Source organism: Liolophura sinensis, chromosome 9, assembly GCF_032854445.1.
Source record: "Liolophura sinensis isolate JHLJ2023 chromosome 9, CUHK_Ljap_v2, whole genome shotgun sequence".
Taxonomy (NCBI): domain Eukaryota; kingdom Metazoa; phylum Mollusca; class Polyplacophora; order Chitonida; family Chitonidae; genus Liolophura; species Liolophura sinensis.
The window spans coordinates 15,414,943-15,435,993 of NC_088303.1; the positions used below are offsets into that span (position 1 = coordinate 15,414,943).

The 21,051-nt window shown below is 39.4% G+C and overlaps 2 protein-coding genes across 2 annotated transcripts; one reads left to right on the forward strand and one right to left on the reverse strand.

The window, feature by feature from the left end:
* Positions 1-306: 306 nt before the first annotated feature.
* Positions 307-3,855, forward strand: LOC135475872 (ankyrin repeat domain-containing protein 49-like). Its single transcript, XM_064755818.1, has 4 exons — positions 307-496; positions 1,672-1,768; positions 2,529-2,689; positions 3,371-3,855. Exons 1-4 carry the CDS (start codon positions 317-319, stop codon positions 3,707-3,709), a joined length of 777 nt encoding a protein of 258 aa, XP_064611888.1. The 5' UTR covers positions 307-316; the 3' UTR covers positions 3,710-3,855.
* A 423-nt stretch (positions 3,856-4,278) lies between these two features.
* On the reverse strand, positions 4,279-14,106 carry LOC135475636 (uncharacterized transporter slc-17.2-like). Its single transcript, XM_064755568.1, has 11 exons — positions 14,088-14,106; positions 12,756-12,976; positions 11,260-11,499; positions 9,629-9,716; positions 8,762-8,857; positions 7,788-7,918; positions 7,217-7,372; positions 6,212-6,344; positions 5,459-5,609; positions 5,040-5,130; positions 4,279-4,566 (listed from the first exon to the last, which is right to left on the reverse strand). Exons 1-11 carry the CDS (start codon positions 14,104-14,106, stop codon positions 4,279-4,281), a joined length of 1,614 nt encoding a protein of 537 aa, XP_064611638.1.
* Positions 14,107-21,051: the final 6,945 nt, after the last annotated feature.

The following is a 21,051-nucleotide window of genomic DNA, read 5'->3' on the forward strand; positions in this document are numbered from 1 at the left end:
ACTTTGAAATGAGCACCAAGAGTATAGTTTCAACTTAATAAATTTCTTGGCTCAGATTTCAGCGTGTTGTTTCATGACTTTTGTCCCAAATCGTGGCCTGAGTCAGGTCATACCCGCAAAACCCACAAATGGTACTTGCTGCTGTCTCGCTAAGCGTTCAGCACGGAGAAGCTATAGAGCAAGGAAACAACATTGGTTAGTGAGTATAATGTGGCTAAATGGAGGGTCATGTCTGGTGTCTTCGATATATAGATATAACAAATCGTGACGAAAAGAACACTGTCTGCACTTTGTTTTTACAGTGGTAAATCACATCATGGCGGACGACCAACCCTCCTCGGAAGTGACAGAAGTACCCGAGCTAACAGAGATTCCAGGCGAAGACGAATCGAAGTTGGATGGAACGTTTATCGACCCTTCGAGCTGTCCGGATGAAATTTTGTCCTTGCTCAGTAGTGGGATGTTGACTGGGTTGGACAATGATGTGTTGCGAGCGGTGAGTCTGAGTAAAGGTTCAATTTTGATTTCTGATCGCTCCCATCCTGCTTTGTCGTTTGATTATATGTCAAGAATTTTTTCAGTTCAGATATCATTCGTTTTGAAAAAGTTGTCCTGTTCATTTTTTGGTGATGGTGGTAAGAATCTGGACCTAGGGGGACACCTTTCCTATGTGTTGTACATTGTCAAAATTAAAGGTCACCCGACCCAGTTTTTCACGATCAAAGGTCAATGAAGTGTAAGATAAAGGTCACACGATTTATGTATTTGGTGTCACAAGCATTAAATATGGGAGGCTGATAGGCACTATTTGACTATCTTATTTGGATGGGTCGCATGTACGTCGTAAATATCATCTTTTTAGGGACGTTTTGACCATTTTCTGGAAACTGTTGTTGTGTTCTGTCATATTTATTTTGTTTACTTCATTGGTATTTTACGCCGCACTCCAGAATATTTCACTTATACCTCAGCGAAAAGCAGTATTGTGAGAGGGAACCTGACAAAGCCCGAGGGAAACCCACGACCATTCACAGGCTATTTACAGGCCTGCGCACATACAGGGCATACATCCGGATTGGAAGCCAGCATGAGCTGGAGTTCTGTCATATTGGTTTTCTTATCCCTTTGTTTCTTGAGTCAGTGCCTGTGTATTGATAAATAAGGATATAGGAACAAACCAGAGAAGATGTATACTAGTAGATGAATTGAAATGGTTACTATATTAAGATAGGTATAATATATGCCCCCTACCGGTTTAACCATTCAGAATAATAGCCATGCCAAAGTCCACAACAGAGCAAAAATGGACATAATTTGTTGCTACCTCACTTGGCGCTCAGCACTGAGATGTTAGATTAAGGAAACAGAACTGGTTGGCCTGGTGTCAGTATAATGTGCCTGGGTGGGGTGTCTTCGGCATTATACTTCAGCGGCGGCAGCGCTTTAGTTTCGCCTTGCCACAATTTAATGGTGCATGGTGCAGTTCACAGAACTGCCAGCAAACGTTAAACCTATCTTCGTTCATGATTCTTGTAGATATTTCAATCTTTTGGTAGATTTTTCATGTTTTTTGTACATTTTTCATGTTTGTTGTAGATATTTCATGTTTCTTGTAAATTTGTCATATATGTGTTGTAACACATTCACCCTATAAAGATAATTCTATGGCAGATATTGAGTGCTAAGCGCGGAGACCCGAACAAATTCCTCAGCCTTTGGGAAGATGATGACGAGGGTGTGGAAAATCTATCACTGGAAGAAATCCAGAGTACGTGTTTATTCCGACCATAAAATTTCCATCGACGGTTACAGTGTAGAGAGTATTTGCTACTGCATTGCTTGAAGATGCGTGATCTACTTCGGCTGTAAGAGAATCCAGTGTTGGAGTTCACCTTGGCAGGTTTTGCTCATTCTGGTGACAACCATCAAAAGAAAAACATACTGACGAAAGTCTCCACGCGTTTACGTCTTATGCATGCCGTTAACATGCAATACGAAGCTATTTTCCTTATTCGTATTTCATTTAGTTAAAATTATAACATATATTTAAAGGCAGCATGGAGAGTAAAACCAGAGCAGCGACGACAGCGTGATAACTGACAAATGGTCACACTCCAAAACATGTAACCGGTGAAACACGGTCTCTTCTAAAATCAAAAAAAGGCCTGTTTCTCTTATTCAACGTTAGTAAAATTTATATGGATGAATTGAGGGATTAGTTACTGGAGACAATCGTACACTTACAGTCACACAAACGAGCCAAGTTTGTGTCTAGGTGATAGAGATTGAAATCCAGTGATTTTAAGTTTAGAACCATGTAACTTAAATTAATTACTTCAGAGGCGACTGTTCAAATTCCGGAAGTCCAACCAATTTGATTTCCCCAATGGAAACAGTAAATTAGTTCATAGACAGCGTGAATAAAAGGGATTTATAGGCGCGAAAATCCCTTATGTTCATATGCAAGAAAACTGGCATGTGTTATACACTCCCTTACTCGTATATGTTTTATATTATTTATTTATCAGGTGACCCGGCGAAGAAAATCCTGTGGGCAGCGGAAAACAACATGTTAGAAACCGTTGAGGAGATGCTAAACGAAAGCGCCGACCTGATAGAGAGCAGAGACAGTGATATGTACACAGCTCTACATAGAGCTAGTTATAACGACCATCTTGATATGGTGAAAGTAAGTGGTTTGCAGACAATTAATATGAAAATATGTTGTTAGCGGAGATGGAGCCAATATTTTTGGTAGTCCGTCTGATAGAAAACCTTTTTATTCTGTCATTGTCAGTCTAACTCTTAATGACAGGAAAGCCATTGTTTGTATTACATTACATCCTCGTATAAATGAAATATTCTTGAGCAGGGCGTAAAACAACAATCAAATTAAAGCAATGAAACACCACGCTAAACACACAACCGGGTGGGGGGTTGTAAGAAGTACTATGATTGGCCATATGTCTTAAAGTAAGAAGTACTATGATTGTCCGTATGTGTTAGAGCAGGAATTGAACCTGGATCTGTCGGGCACGAAGCATCCAGCCACCTCTTTTATTTCCATTGTACACAAATATCAAAAGCCAGAAGGCCGACACAGATGTCAGTAACTCGTTTGTCCGTTCGTCCGTATGTACCCTAATTTTTCAACCTTTTCAACCGCCTCTGCAACTAATATTTTGAAACGTTCTGAGACAACCATGTGGTGTAGAGAAATAATTTGCACGGTTTATTAAGTTTGCATCTTCGTTGACACAAACAGATCATTTTAGCTTCATTTTAATAATAATTAGGCCCATATGCGTAAATTCCATTGACAAAAGTGCTTTAGCGGCTGAAAAAGGTTGTTGTTATTTTTTTTTTTTAGTTGCTAATATCTCGGGGAGCCGACATTGAAGCTCAGACGTCAGATGGCTGGAGACCTCTTCACAGCGCTTGTCGCTGGAGCAACACAACAGTTGCGTCCCTTTTGTTGCAGAGCGGCGCTGAAGTAAATGCTCAGACTCATGGCGGACAGACGGCGCTTCACCTAGCCGCAGCCAATCAGGACAGTCGGGAAACCTTGCAGCTTTTATTACTGGATGAAACTATACAACCAAACTTGAAAAACAGTATCGGAGAAACAGCAAAAGATATATGTCGACGAACAAGTGAACTGTGTAAGCTTTTTGAAATGACAGAGGATTGTGTAAATAATCTTTATTGAATCAGTGTGTACGTTGTAATGGCACACAATATAAAGATATTGTCAGGACGGAAGCCTCTGTATTTGTTTTGGTCATAGATCAATGCATTTTTCTGGAATAAAGTCATCGGTGAAAAATAAATGTATGTTCCTGGATTCACCGTTGTTAATAATGGACAACAGAATTGGTCTACCATGAGCTATATATTTTCTATATGTTTTCACGGGAGAACTGATCGATGCACGGCTGGATTGAAATCTCACTAAATCTCACAGTAAACGTGTTTTGATATCCCTTTTTTGCAACGAGAAGACCTTTCTTGTTGTTTACCTACATGTAGTTTGCGAAGATGCATTAGGGGTGGTGATTAGGCGGGCACAAAACCCACACACATTTGGCAGAATTTAGAGCAAAACATTTTAGCAAACGAAAACAGCAACGATCTTCTTGGCAAGCGTTTATTGGTCCGATTTTTAGTTGTGTTGCCTCAGAAGGCACCCTCATGTAAATTGACGCGCACACGTGATCCCTGGAATATCCTACCAAATGGACCTGTTTAACGTGAACACGAATTTTAATGCTGATGCTGTCACACAACATTTCCTTCGGATGTTTCATTTTCCTTCAAGGGTTTAACATCGTGTGGATTGCCCTTATTCTCGTTGGGAGGTAAGACTTCTAGAACATAGCCTTCAGTAAGCAGTCGTGTGATGACTGGGAATTCATCCTCGCGGAGGCTCTTGTTATGTTCCGTCTGCAGATTAGTGCGCGCCCACGGCTGCACTTCTCCGCGCACAAAAACACCAAACACCACGCCCCCGATTACAGCAAAACCTCCGCACATGAAAAACACACGCTGCCATTCAGCCTGGCTTTTCTGAAAACAAAAGCAGTTGTTGGTTGTTTAATTAGTTGTGTGTGTTTTAGAACACAGCATTTTAATATCGCCCTGCATACAGACTTACTTCTTAGCCTATAATCTGAGCGTTTGAAGGAACCGAATAAGCATAGGCGTGTTAAGCGCTTCCTGATGACTGCTTTGAGGCTCTTCGGTTAATTCACAATGTCTGCATGGTCTCTTGTCAGCTGTGAATCCACCAATCCAGTATTTTTTTTATACATTTCATGGACTAGTTTGTTTTTTCGCCGAAGTATAAGGAATAGTTCACTTAAACGATGGCCATCAGGCTGGTAGATGAAAGAAACCGGATAGACTATGAAGGAAATCGCAGCACATCGTCTAGAATCTGACAAACTTTCTAATTTAAAGCAAATGCGGGCGCTAGATTCAAAATTCCACCGTCAAAGGGGGTAATTGATCTTCGAGTATAGATACAAACTAAGACTCACATCTGGCGTGAGGGCAGCGTTAACAATCGGAGCTATCATTCCCGGCAGAGTGGCCGCAGTATTCGTAATTCCTAACATCTCTCCGGCATACCTGAAATAAAAAGATAGGTTTTTTTTTTATAACAACGTTCTCCTCTCTCAACTTTATTCCCAAAGTTAACATATAACATCGATAACAAGAGCGGGGGCAAAGTTAATATGAATGGAAAGAAGTCCCTGTCGTTAAATTGAACATAAAGCCTGCCACTGTATATGTTTAGAAAAAAAATGATAAGACACAGTTATCACAGAAAAATATATTTAAAAAATCCATAAATTTTTGAAAGCCGAGAAGACGAAGTTCAGCATTGGGGTAATGGCACTGATAGATAATTCACTCCGAGTAGCCATGTTGTAGAATCCCGAATTGTTCTCCTTACCTTGGGCCGATGTCTATATGATTCACGAGATATCCAGACCGGCACAGAGCTTGAAAGGAAGTGGCTAATGACAGAAAGACAACTGCTAACATCCGGTTTTCACACCTAGTGTACCCAGTGGCTATCATAAACACCGCCAAGCCAAAAAAGGCTGAAAGGAAAAACATATCTCATCCATTAAAAATACGAAATGAGCCGCTCAGATTATTTATCAGTCATGCCGCGCCTGTTTTTCATTTTTGTTTGATTTCTTTTTTGTTTACTTTTGGTGCCTTATTTACAGATTAGATATAAGGTAAGCACACAATCAAATCAAGACATGGGCTACACTAGCCATAGTTCGTTTTATGAAGTGCAGGAACCTAATACTAGTATTCTGCAAGGCGGTAAACTGTTTCCACCCACTGCCCTAGTACATAGAAAATTACAGTATGTATGATGACACACATGCAAAGAGACGCAAAACACAGAAGTTTGTGAACTTTTATATACGGTAGATTAGGTAAACAAAAATAACATTGAGAGAAACATAATATTTGTGAGTAGTAAAGACATATTCTGCTCAGGTGAACATTTTTTTTAGTGCTTTGTTGAACACCTTTGCGTTCAGCTGGCTCTTTTGGACTTCAAAGTGTTCCAGTATTTACCGTAGCATGGACCACCGATTTGAAAACAAATTGATGTTTGATTCCTTTTTTTGTGTGGGTGTGAGTGATTGCTCAAGTTCAGGTTTAAACCATAATGTTGGCTCACCTGTACACTGGAATACCCGCCGGGTGTTCACTGTGCTCAGTACGTTTCTCTCACGCAGATTGTCCGCCACGTAGCCGGTAACCAGTGATGAAACAAACATACAGATGTACGGTACTGCGGACAAGGCTCCGTTCTGTGGTAAGAAACAAACATACTGACGCACAGTACAGAGGAAAAGGCTTCATACTGTGGTATGAAGCAAAGATACAGATGTATGGTATATACAGCGGACAAGGCCCCGATCTGTGGTACGAAACAAACATACAGATGTACGATAAAGACGATAAAGCTCAATTATGATGTACAACACACAAACACAGATGTGCAGTACAGCGGACAAGGATCCATTCTGTGGTACGAAACAAACACACAGATATGCTGTACAGTGGGAAAAGACTCCATTCTGTGGTACAAAGTCAACATACAGATGTACTGTACTACCGTTTTTTGTGGTACAACACCATTATAACAAGGCTTCATCCAGCTCTATACCACTCAGGTGTACGGCACAGCGGACAGTGTTCCTTTTTGGGGTACAACACCACTATAACAAGGCTTCATCCTGCTCTATACCACACAGAGCAGGGCAAGGCTCGTTTTTGTTGTACAGCGCCACTATAATATGGCTTCATCCTGCTCTATACCACACAGAGCAGGACAAGACTCGTTTTTGTTGTACAGCGCCACTATAACAAGGTTTCATCCTGCTCTATACCACACAGAGCAGGGCAAGGCTCGTTTTTGTTGTACAGCGCCACTATAATATGGCTTCATCCTGCTCTATACCACACAGGTGTACGGCACAGCGGAAAATGTTCCTTTTGTGGTACAACGCCACAGTAACAAGGCTTCATCCTGCTGTAGACCACACAGATATGCTGTATGTATGGAGGGAATGAAGAGCAAGATGGACATATATGAAGGAACGTGTGTATAGCACACATGCAAATATACAATTAATTAACGCATCCTGTCAACAACAATTGTGTCTTTTGGGAAAATCACCCGTTTTATGTCGAAGTTGAGGACTTCTCTCATGTACATGGGCAGCCCTGTAAGGAGGGAGTAGCCAGACCAGTTGTTACAAAAGTGAGCTACGATGTTCGCCCATAACGCAGGGGACTTCATCATGGCACCCCAGGGTGTTTTAATCCGCTTTTCCTGTAACAAAAAAGACAGAAGTACTCCTTTATACATGTTCACAAATTCTTGCTTCAAAGAGAAGCAAGAGACAAATGAAACCAAATGTCTTTAAAATGAGGAGCATTGTATTTATTCAAAAACAACAAAGAAATGGATGCTGAAATTAATTCTGAAAAACGTCGTAACTGTAAGCCTATCACAGTGGGCTTTACACCAGATCACAAATTAAATCGTAATGGATTATACACAGTAGTAGCAAGATGTATAACGATTAAGGAAATATCAAAACTTTTGCCCCTTTTACAATCATTAATACTTAGTCGTTACGACAATGGTTTGGTCATACAGTTTGTACTAAAGTTCCAAATAAATAAACATTTTTTTCAAAAACCATTTTAATATTCTCTCGCAATAAAACTTTTGTAACACTCACATCTTCAAGATAGCGGTCTCCGATGGACGCCTCTATATACTCTTTCTCGCTCGCCGATATGCGCGGATGAACTTCTGGTGTGTCGTAAACAACATAAAACCAGCAAACTAACCAGATGCATGCTACGCCCCCTGGTGGCAAAAAACACACAGAAGCAATATAATATATGAAGTTGTATCGTCATACAAGTTGCAGCGCCTACCTTTGTTGGTAATATTGGATTGTGGCAATCGTTTTATGTTTTTCGGACTAATCAGCACCTGACATGTGTTGAGCGTCAAGCTGGAGAGTAGAATCAGACCGACCTAGTTTGCCTATTTTTAAAGGTAAAACTGTTATTAAAGTACAGTTGTCTGTAACTGAGAATTTCATTCACTACCTCACGGTACAAAGAAAATGACAAAGTAAATACACATAATGAAGCTCGATATCTTGAAAGACAACTGAAAGGCATATAAAACTCTAACATGAAGTATATGCCAGATGAACGCCCATAACAAATTACCTACAAAAATAGTTGGATTTATTATTTTAGAAGTGTTTCAACCCAGAAATATACATTTGGAATTTTGGAGTCCACGGATACCTTGTCTGACCATATTGGAATCAATGACATCCCATCAGGTTTTTGCCACATAACACACGTACACAGTCAGGCTTCATCGTTCTAAATGTATGCACATGTAGATCTATTGATGCACTCGCCGAAGGAGCCTTGAAATGAACTACTTCAAGGGGGAAAAAACATGGACGTGACGTCACTGATACCCTCTTTGTCATTACAAACCACCCTAGATTCTGATGTTTTAAACCCATTTACTGGGTTCAAACCCAGTAAATGGGTTTAAAACATCCAAAAAATTCTAAGAACATAAATGGAACTATTTTCATGGACAGTGCTTAATGGCCTTTGAACTGATATACACTTCATGTTGTGTTTTCTTTGCTTTTAATATGCGGAGATAAGCACGTACCGAATATATAGAAAATGGACGGCCAGCCGTTGTCGAATCCGTAAGAACAGAGATACCCAGACACCAGAAATGTTACAATGTTACCAATTGGCGGCCCTGGTGGAAATAAAATAATATTCGTTTCTCTTTTTTTTTCGAAAATTTTTTTAGCATAAAATAATAGTAGCCATGCAAGGTCGCATCTTTTATAATCAAATGTTGTTCTGCAGCTAATGATAACATACATGCATGGAAACCTTCAAATAACCTTGATAAATTAATAGGTTACAGTACGGAAGAGGTACTAAATCTAAGTAGTTCTGGATATTCGTGTGTTATGGTATACAATATGACGATTACTAACTGACAAAAGGCTGTATTTCACCGGTTACGTGTGATCATTTACCACCTATCACTCTGCCGTCGAAGGTTTGGGTTTACTGTTTGTGCTGAAGTGTATGATAGTTTTAAAGCCATTGAGTGGTTACGACAAGGAATTACTTTGGCAATCACATAGTGTTGATAAAATACCGGTCTTCTATTTGAAAAAAGTACCATTCATGAATTACCCGACGTTGCATCAACGATGCCTGCAAACATCGAAACTCGTCATTCCATCGGTAGGCCATCAATAGTTGTTGTCAGCACAAAAATGTGAAAGCAAAGATGCAAATACATGCATAAAGCATGATGTTTTTTCTTAAGCATTTCCTATTTCGCTCAATCTTTCTTCTTTAAGTGGCATTCGTTGCACTATTTCTTCTTAACATCAGGTTACTTATCTCGACATAATCACCATGTATAGTTCGAGAAATGAGAAAAAATTGATCTTTCTGTGTAATAAGACGCCCTAATACGACCCGGATATGTTCTCTGCGACGCACTGACCTGCTGTGTGAATAGCAGTCAACTTGGTACGTTCTAATGGCGGTGCCCATCTTCCCCACAGGCAGTGCATGGCGGGAAATGCCACACCCTTTACAAAAAGACAGAAAACGTATACCCTTTTGTCCAACGAACAAAGTTAACCTGAAATACATATAGCTTTAATTTCTGTTAATAACTACTAATTATACACTTAGTAACTTGTGATCCAGTCAATATCATGACTCCTGGACTCCCTGGGGGAGGGACTGCAGACTGAGGGCAAGTCATCTTGGCACAAACTGACCGAGAGTCCGAGATTCATAATATTGATTAAGCCACCAGTTAGTACGTGCTTTATCATACCGACTTTAATTCCAGGTGTTGCGGTGGGGATGAGGGTTAAGTGAGGGGGCATATTTTCTAATCCCAGAGGGTTGTGCTAGTTTGGAGCAAGGCCATGAAGCCACCTCACATTACATTAGATGTAAGTTAAACACGATACGGAGTGTCAAACTGGAATCTGTGAACCCGCCTAAAATTAGACTTGTCCATTTCGCGTAGAGCTGAGAAGTGCACCTCCGATGTGCAGTGTACATCCTCGGTATAATGAAATCAACGCAGTGAAGTGATCATATTTAATTGTATACCTGCCAGTTCATCGTCAGTGAAAGTAAATGAACGGACAGACGAGAAACTTCACTTGATCAAAATATTATTTCGGACCCCGAGTGCTGCTGACGTCAGATAAAATATTGAACGCGGACCTCTCGTGACCAATGTATTGCGCATAAAGGGCGGGTCAATTAGAGAAAAATATTAAAATGACCTATAACAGAGCTCGGAGTAATGAAACACCAAGACAGCTTTATGGATATTCACAAGGTATAATAAATGCAGTTAGGGGTTGGTTTGGTATTAGCTCTAAATGCGACACCCACGTCTCCCAGAGGCAGTTCATGGTGAGAAATGAGACCTCCGAACTGAAGTGGAAATCTTTAGGCCTATACACGACCATTAGAAAACTCGAACCAAAATAAAGAGAGTATGTCCGGTAAAAACTAGCTTTGACGTATAGCAACATAATCTAGTCAAGTTTCAGGTATTTCGACTGCACCCGAAGATGAGAGGTTATTGTTCGCGCGATTGCACGAAGAGGGTTAGGAGAGATTGGGTGGAGAGGTGTTACCCACCGCTAGCATTCCCTGGGTCCTTCGTCCAAAAGATTTACTTGCCGGTCTTCATTCAAAACTAATATTTTTGAGTAAGAAGTTAAACACACCTAACTTCGAAGAAATTAAGACTTGCTCCATGTGAAACTAGACATAAAAGTTTAGAATAACAGAATAACTTGCTCACTGAATGAAGGACATAAGCTCGTGTGAATTAAGGAGGAAGACGTGCTTTTTCTATTTGCCTTCCTTTCTTTCCAAAATATCATTTCTTTCGAAATGATTTCCTTGAGACCAAAATAGTATCATAATAATATAGTTTTGTAAATATTATCTATTATTTCCAGAGGATCTAATCTTACAATATGGACTGAACATACATGTGTGCATGTATATACATGACGTATATATAACATATGGCAATGTTTGAATAAGTAACCTACTTTATCTATACATACACGTCGTGACAGATCAATTACTTACAGTGGAAAGGCCCGCAATAACGCGTAAGACAAAGACCAGCGCCACGTGCGCACGTGCGCACACCGGCATCAACAGCGTAGTTAATATGCACAGTGCCATCCCGTAGCCAATCACACGTCGCCCTCCGTATCTCCTTGAAAACCAGCCGCCAGCTATTTGCGTGACGATGTACCCATAGAAAAATGACGCTAGCATTCTTGACTGAAGTTGCTTGTCCCATTCAAATTCACCTCGAAGTTCCTGCAAATCGAGTATATTCATTTTATAAAGCACTTTTATCAGCTGTGTGCCACCAAAATCAGTTTCATATCTTGTTACATTGAAGTTATTGGATGTCCTTCATTCAGGTATTTGAATTAAGGCGCACTTCAGCTGCGTTCTCACATACGCTGACTCCCCGAGGTCTTCCTTTGTCAGATCTAGTTTTTGAAAAAAATTATTTACATGTAATACTCACCTTTAATTAGATGGTTGATGATGTCTAATATTAAGCCACCTCGTGTTAGTAAAGGCAGCCCTGAACTAAGTGCGTAGAGTTCATCCTGTGTATAAATGTTGCGCTTTGATTTGAGGACGAATGGCCGACATTACATGCTTGACTAAACCAATTTCAGCTACAGCTATGACCAAAAGTCTCGCTTTAAACATCAAAAAACATTTATCAGCTTTCACGTTGTATTCCACCACCGTTAAACATAACATCAACAACACTGATCAACGTAAAACAAGGTATTAGAACAACCTCTCCCTGACTTTCATATAGATTGTTTTACACCAATAGCTCCACGGCGAACATCAAATGGCCTTTGTCATCTGGATTCAATGAAATATATGCTCTGTATCAAACTGTTCATTTTGAATAAACAGATCAGGATGAATATTGCATTTCATGAGAATGTTACTGTTACGCTGCCTTATTTTGTGGAAATGTCGACAACAACAATGTCTACTGAAAGACTAAAGATTAGTCACAGTGAAGACAAAACAGAGATTGGGCAAAAGGTTAGGGTAGATCTATCCTAATGTGCACCGGGCAGTCTAGCTTAATGGTCATACGCGAATGAATGAATGAATGAATGTTTGTGGTTTAAGCCCGGTGTATACTAGAGTTACATGCTTAGCAAAAATTTCATTCTTGGCACTTGCCTTAAACACGTAACTCTCGTCTGTGGTGAACTTTTCTGTAAGTTTTTGCCTTTTGTGAAGCTGTGTGAAACATCTAACACGTTTAATAATTTCTTTCATAATAAACATCATATAAACAGTGAACAGTTTATATGATGTTATAAACATCACAGTTAACCTCCCAATGCTGAGCGCCAGGAGGGGCAGCAACAAGTATCAAATCTTTGGTATTACCTTACCCACCGTACATGAAGGTTTGCGCATACTAGTGGTTATTGGCCATGCAGACAGGTTACCCCATCGATGTGCGTGTCATCCATACAAGCATGAAATACATTCAGCAAGTAAATACTACCGTAATTTACTCTCACCTGACCGGATACAATTCTGCCCATGCTGTTTTCATCCCCACAGCTTGTGGTATCTCGGCTGTGATTGTAGGACGCATTGTCAACGCCAGACATATTCCTACTGCTCGTCTTCACCATGCACAAAATGGCAACGCTGAAGTCAGTTCTCAGGATGTACACAAAGGTGAAGCCAACAAAAGCCACCAATGCCATTCGGTACCTCTGGAGGCCAACCACAGACCCTGTAAAATATAACGGGTTTCGTCATCTATAGCCAAGATTAATGTTTTATTTCTTTGAGAGAGTATTGGGTAGATAAGTTGTAAAGATTCCAACTATCAAAGACAATACATTTCTTTGCCAAGACTACATTTCAAATTGGAGTATCTACAACTTTTTGTGCTTGCTTTTTCCACCTTTAACCAAGTTTCCATGTTTCAATGCTGAATAGAAATGAACTGATGCGGGTTCTAAAAAAACACCCTATAGGAAAGAATTATGAGGATTCTGATTACATGGTGCTTCTAAAACTCTTACATGCGAAACCCCCAAAGTCATCAGTAGTTTTACCCAAGGAAGTTTGTCAGGTGTGAGATTGTACCTTTTCCCACACAATGACAACTTTGACCATTTCTGTCTTATTTATGCATTTTATTTAGTTGATTGGTGTTTCACGCCTTACTCATGAATATTTCACTTTCTTGGGGAGGAAAAGAGACAGAGCCATGAAGAAACTCACGACCATCCGCAGGTTGCTGGAGGTCATTCTCACGTACGGCTGGAGAGAAAGCCAGCATGAGCTGGACTTGAACTCACTATTGCTGCATTGGTGAGGGGCTTCTGGGTTATAGCGCGTCGCTGACAACCCCGACCACAGAGGCCCTTCATTTGACTCTTACAATGAATGAGTAATATGTTGCCAATTAGCCCAAAAGGGCGACATGAATTACAGACTGCACAGCTTGGACATCAATTACTTTTGGCGGGAAACTTTCTTAAATAATATAATATACATCTGTCCATTTAATCTACCCAAAACCTGTCTGCCTTAAGCATACTATTCTCCATTACACTGTAAAATTAACGGCTTAAAAATCTCATGCATTTAACCAAAGCGATACATTTGTACAAATAGCTTTATGTCGGGAAAAGAATATTATCCAGTTTTGACTGAGTAAATACACATATTCTAGGCCTGAAAGAAATTGTTGATAGACGTTTAACAAGTTCATAGAGCGTGAATAATAAATAAATGTACAAAGAAAATGAGATGAGTGGTTTACAGAAAACTTTTTATGGAACCACTATAATGCAATACGCATATGTAATAAAGTACATGCATATTACACTTACCTGTGTATTTGGCAACCATGATTAAGTCCCAATAAAACAGTTATACCTGATCTGTAAGTAGGTCCACAACTGAGAAAATCGTGGAGTGCTTCGCGGTCAGCTCCAGGATCTGACGCTGCATAGCATGCGGGGGAATTTTTATGGTGACAACACGTGATTCAAATTGATGGAAGCACTTGTTAACAATGCGCATGTCCCATCGGTTCTTAGAATGATTCACAAGTTATTTGTACATTAATGTGAAATAATGGCAGATGTAAGTGAGGGTAATGTATGTGGGGTACGGTAGCAGGGCCAGTATAAATCAACATTTGTCGCCAAAAAAAAAACTCTGGACGAAAATACAACTGCGGTGTTGGACACAAAACTTGTCTCGCGGCAATCCGTTTAAAGAATAACATCACAGGATTTGTATATCGACTAACATCTTGAAGAGCACAAAAATAAAACATGAATTCGTCTTCGTTAATTGTTTTAAAGACAAAAAACCCATCTAAAATGAAGTATATATCAGATGAAATACCATTAAACACTGTGCGGAAAAATATTTCGATTTATTATTTTTTTTTTAATTGTTCCATTCCATCGATTCAAATGATTTTAAAACAACAAATTCTTCGGTGATTCATACTGACCCAGAGGACTTGAAATAGCTTGTTTCAAGATCTATTCGGCTTATGCTTATATATATCAAATGTATGTGCATTTTTACGATGAAATCTAGCAGCCCATTAGTGCTTAGTGGCAAACCTCCCACAGAGTTGGATGACCGTCGCACATATATTCCTATTTGCTTTTATATTTTCCCTTTAACAACTATATTCATCAGTATATTGTCCAAATGTAGCACCTTTAATTAGGCCACCAGGCCATGCAGCGGTCAACACATTCATCTGGACATTGGGCCACATACTGAGCACTATCAGATATTCCGGTACTGTTTTAATATAGCTCATTTATGGTAATAATCAAAATCGTAGTCACGCTTTTCGTGACAAAGCATGTGACCCAAAAAGGCAACGTAAATTATATTTCTAGACTATTATCCTTTATATATACAGAACATGACTGTGGCTTATATTTTGTGTTTCTGAAATGAAAGGGTGCGAAGAAAAACAATGACACATATGTGAAAAATCATTGTGACATTTTGGTCTCTGTCGGGTTATCAGTTTTGTTCGTCACAGACCTCACTTTTGTATGTCCTCTCATCATGCACAACGTACAGACACGTGCGTCTAGATACAATTAACCCTTGATCTTACGAGTCGACTTATTTCTTTCTCATACATATTCATGACACAAGTTTTTTTCCTTATTCCTCTCAGCTTCGAAACTTATCTGTTAAAACAATCTGCTACCCATCACTATGTGACTAGAGCAACTCAAATGGATTATAATAGACATATGTACAGACAGAACTTATCGTACTTCTCGTTAAGAACAATTTCCCCTCGAGTATGGAATAAACTACCCACCACTCTTTGTATTATAAATTCCACATCTCATTTTAAATCCAGGCTTAAACGATATTTGAGCAATTTGATTAACAAGTACTTTGGTTGCTTATGTAGGTTAATGATTAAAAAAAATGTTCCCTAAAGTTCCTCTTCCTTAAGTTTCCAACATTGTTTATGATTCCTGATTGCGAACATTTGTTTGTTATCATTTATGCTTATCTTTGTCACACTGTAATATCATTACCACTAATCCATGTATATACTCTATTATATAACATTCTACTTTTCATGGGATAGAACAAACTCTTGTGAGCTTTATTCCCATCAGATGTATCACTCATGCATACCTATATATTATATTTAAGGTTTATAGTGAATAAAAAATGAAATTAAATGAAATGACGTATGAATAATAATTATTGTTGCATCCAATCAAATTGTTCCTTAGAAGACCGAGAAACCATACCAACGGATCGGCGAGTATATGACTCGATTTCAGCATTCAGCTCACAAAGCTCACAGTTAACGATTCGTTCAGAAACATGAGAGTAAAATTAGAGCAGTGACGTCAAAAAAAATTACACTGATGAAAGTACTCTTAGATCCCGCCACGACCAAATGTACAAATTCCCCCACTATAGACGATTTAGCCTCGTTTCGCCTACTTTTTGAATTTTAATTTGAAAATGTAGGTAGGAGAAAGGAGATTCGGACTGTATTTCTTAATTCGTGAACAATAGGGGGATTATGGATTACCGAGTAGGGAACTCCCCCAAAGTACATTGGAAGTCTCCATGTTAAGATAAATATAAAGTTGTGATAAGATTAACACAAGAATATAACCAACATTGGTAAACTGTTTTTATTTATTTAAAATTTTTAAGTAACATATTTCAAGTAACATACAATTACAGTTGTCCTAAGAACTCGTCCAAATTTCTGTACTTTCTTCTCTTGGGTTGCTGCCTTGCTCCATTTGATATCTGAGCCATCTTTACTTCGTTTACGGCCTGTTCCCTTTGTGACAATCTGATGAATTCATACAGGTTCAGATGTGCTTTACCCGCTAATTTTTTCATTCGATGATGCCATTGCTCTACATTATTTGCATTATTTGGCCCGGTTGTGTTGTAGTGGTGCCACACTTCTTTATGCCACACTCCTTCAGTCCTGGTTAATGTCGCGTAGTCCATGAATCCTGTCACTTTAGTGTTGTTTGGTGCTTCAGACAATAGCGTTAGCCCAAACGTCCTCAACGCATTCAGGTGGTACTAGAGGTAAGACAAAGGGTCACTGTCAGATTTCGGTCAGGTTTTCGCTAGTGGAAAACAAAAGGATCCCATCATTTTCCAATAGGAAACGCTCATCACTTTTGGTTAAAGTCCATTCACCATCCAGTGTTTTCTCGCTTCGACTCTTGGGGACTGTAGGTATGGTACTTTTCCTTTGCCGGTAAACTCCCGATTGGATGCTGCAATATGATGGAAATGCGCAGGCTTCTGTTGGATCTATTTCACTTAACTTCGTAAGTTTGTCATCATAAGTCTGAGGAACTGGTGTCAATTCTTCTTTAGCTCTCTTTCTAATAACGTTTTTCACCCGTTCAACCTGTCAGCTAAAGGATGGAGCTGGGTGAGAGCACCCATGTTGTCCAACATGACTTAGCAAGATTTAGATCACACTGCTGAAAAGTGTTCATGGAAACACCCCACCCTTCTTGGTTATCTACCTGAGAGCACACTGGGTGGCCTCCCCTGGACAGAAGAAGAAATGAAGAAAAGCAGGGGAAACGAGATGTCACCCTACAGACAAAGAGACAATACTCTGCCATTATGTCCTGTCTAGCAGTGGAGAAGAATGGTTTAATAAGTTGCTGGATGCGATCCAGATCACCGCCAAAACTGAATGCTTATCCCAAGGTCATGAAGGTCACACAAGCTGTGCTCAAAATTGCATACTAATTCGTCTACGGATTGTTGCAGAGAGACAGACAATTAAACGACAACGAAATCATAACCTGCTTGAGAGAGGTAATACCAATCTTCATATGAATTGTGACCTTTACCTTGAGATGGTCTTTCCTGAATTTTGCATTCAAAAGTCGTCCTGTCCACATTATCTCTCGAAGCTCACAATGTAATCTAGAATATAGGTAAAGTACCGGCTGACTCGCTTTATTTCCATTAACTTAAAGATATGACCTAAACGCCTGAATGTCAAGTGCAGTGAGAATCAATTGTTGTGAAATAATCCGGCCTCAAATGTGTCTTTTTCGAAAGACTTTTTCTTGAATACATTGTATGTTCATCTTCAATTTCCTTACACTTGCTTTTATTTATCTTTGCATGTATATGCATACGTGTAAAGTCAACATGGTTAATGTTACCCCCACCATAATGGCGGCCACCGTCGTATAAGTGAAATATTCTTTAGCACGGCGTAAAACACCAGTTAAATAAATAAATAAATAAACATAGTTAATGTATTCGTGGCAGCAATAGCTTTGTTTGACAGTTAGGTAAGCATGGATCGTGTCTCCCAAGCAGAAAAGAGCTACCAGCAAAACGCGTTGCGCCCTTGACCATTAAACATTTTCAGATAGGCTATGCGCAACTGAATCACGTGATTCTGATTTCGAACTGTTGTGTGAGATCAATCTGCCAAGAATTTGATCAAATACTGTAGAAACGCCTTTCCAACTTATGACGAATAAGTGCTCGACATATTCCTCGATAAATTACGAAAAAGAAAGTAAATAAATGCTGTTAATGGCCACGTCTTCCATATTCATGAATTTTTAATGGTGAAACTTTGTTGAAAGCTATTTTGCTCAAGTATTATGTTCAAGGCTGGACGAAAACATAGACCGCCGACATTACAACGTTTGTCAATCTGATCACGTTCTTATAAACTGCTGTACGCCGTGAATCTCAGTAAAATAAGAACCTTTCCAAGCGACAGACCTTGGGTTTGTGAGGTCTGGCAGAAGTAAGATGTCGTATAAAGAACACGAATTTGAGGAAATTAGCAGGGAAGCTGAGGCCATTGTTCGAAATAAATGAGCTGCGCACATATCAGAGACAATGTCCAAAAGCCATTCTACAGGAAAAGATGTTTTTGTCTGCCCAAAAGACTGGAGCAGGGAAATAATGCTTTGAATGGTATCCTTAGAACAACAACAACGCCAAAAAAACTGGATGTCCATATTATTATTGTTGTGTCACCCCTAGTGAGCCTTGATTACACCATCTCATGTGAAATCTTTAAATTAGAGAGGCATATCTGTAGCGTATCTTAGGGATGACTACGAATTCCAGGATATTGTGGAGGTGAATTCAGTTATGGGAATGCAATTCGCATTTATAGGAGGGACGAGATGGAGAAAACTTTTGACTGAATCCATTTAACAAACATTCATTTGCATCATCACATAAGAAGGATTTTAAAGAGAAATGTTTGACGACATTTTTCATCAGATTCTGCGTCACCTAACCAAGAGACCATTGACTTTGAATTCTTCGACTAAATCTTCCTCCTTATGCTCAAGTAGTTATTTTATTATCAGCTCATTGATAATTTTAAATGAAATGTTTTGCATTTTGTAATATTTTTGAAATACAACTCAAGATTTGACATCCTAGTATACATGTGTTTAAAACCATAAGTGCTCATCTTACTTCATGTACACTAAAAGAAAATTATAGATCAATCAGGACTATTCAATGTACGGATATAAACAATGTTGTGTTGGTGATAATGCCTTTTGTATCAAAATACAATGGTTGGTGGTCAGTTTGATTTTGTTTTGAGAAAACAGAGATAAACCATTGTCCTTAGACAAGTTGCTAGATTACTTGCGTTCCATATTGGCGGAAGGGAGATGGTCCTTGAATGTGAAATGAATTAATAAACCTTGGAGTGCCACTTGTCACAATGAGAGGGAATCTGTAAATTCCCTACAGCCTGATCTGAACCTGCACACCGTGTGGCAGCAATTAGGAGTTCAGCACCTGTACACAGAGCCATGCAATGTACTGTGCTATTAAAAATAAGATTTATGTAGAAGCTTTTGCTAATATGGTGGGGCAAAGGTGTTCTTATCTTTCCTCAGTGAAGAAGAGTTTCCTGCAGAGAGGGTTTCAATCAGGCATCATTTATTTCCCATCATAATTGTACTGGCTACTGTTTTAATTGTTCTAACTGAAACCTGTAACTGAAGTAAACGAGGCACTCCATGAAAGAAAAATGGAGTGGCCAAGAATTATTATACACCTGTACAGTTGACCTACACAGAGTGTACCAGGTTTATTTACCTGATTGTTGTAGAACACCACATTCAAGACTTTTTTATGGGATGAGGAAACCAGAGTGGCTGATGTAAGCCATCAACCTTTGGCAAGTTGTTGATGAACTTAAATCAAATATCTGTTTTAACGAGATGGGAATGTTAGATAAACATTTAAGTGATCTTGGGATGAAATGGAATTTTACTCAATGAAATTTACTTCCTCTGGTAGTATTTGGATTACCACATAAGAAAAGAAATCACAGCTGTACGTACATGTAGATGTATCTATGCATTACTTTCACATTAAAGAACTCTTCTGTTGTGTTTTTTTTTCAGAACGAATGTGTATATGTTAAACACCCCATAGTCCATGGTTCAACAGTTTGAAATAAATCAAGATCAACTTCTTACCGATATAAGGTACATACGTGGCATATTAAACTTTTCTGATGCCATCGTGTCATCTAATGTGTGTAGAAGGTCCTATGTGTAATTATAACAGCGAGCAAGGAGATGGACTGCCGATCGACGGCCATTCGAGCCACTCCCTGCTTGCTTATTTCCCACTGCTCTTTGGTGTCCTTGCAAATATTCTTCTTCTCCCTGTCATTTACGACTTCCCGCCAAGAAATAATACGGATTACTTGAAATAGCTATGTTTACGTTACCGACTACCAGATGTGCAGGCTTTTCAGCAGAGGTTGAGTAAACGTGCGGCTACGGTCCTCTGCCTAAGGAGAGGGTAACCTGTAAGATTTTAAAATTTTTGCTGGCAAGAGAGGAAGGCAAAGTGCTGAGTGTAAAGGTGTCAGTCTACTGGGTGGGTAGTTCTGGGTGGTTCTGGGTGGTCGTGAGTGACGCCAAGATTCGGTGGCAAGATGGACTTTCTGCTGAGACTCGTGGGTAGAAGCAGCTCTATAGTGGGAGAACTTTCGCCCTATACCTGACATCGCCATCTTTGGTTGGTAATTTGAGTTCAGTCCAAATACATGTAAGGCTTTTCGACTAATGAACAGCCTGAGAGAAGGAGCTGTGGAGACCAATCAGAGTGTCCATCCTAAGTGTGGAAGGCAGAATTGAGGTGACATAATCAAGCAACATTGATTTCTAATCAAGATACGATTAGTGAAGTGAGTGATATGTCCACTGATGTTTGTCTACCAATAACCCACATTTACAAGGTACTTTCAGTACCAACATGCTTATGATTGGCTGT

Coding starts and splice junctions, on each gene's coding strand:
- LOC135475872 (XM_064755818.1), top strand. CDS start 317: ATGGCGGACGACCAACCCTCCTCGGAAGTGACAGAAGTACCCGAGCTA. Junction 497..1,671: donor ACAATGATGTGTTGCGAGCG/GTGAGTCTGAGT, acceptor ATTCTATGGCAG/ATATTGAGTGCTAAGCGCGG. Junction 1,769..2,528: donor ATCACTGGAAGAAATCCAGA/GTACGTGTTTAT, acceptor TTTATTTATCAG/GTGACCCGGCGAAGAAAATC.
- LOC135475636 (XM_064755568.1), bottom strand. Junction 7,919..8,761: donor GTCCATTTTCTATATATTCG/GTACGTGCTTAT, acceptor TTTTGCCACCAG/GGGGCGTAGCATGCATCTGG. Junction 5,131..5,458: donor CATATAGACATCGGCCCAAG/GTAAGGAGAACA, acceptor TTTTTATTTCAG/GTATGCCGGAGAGATGTTAG.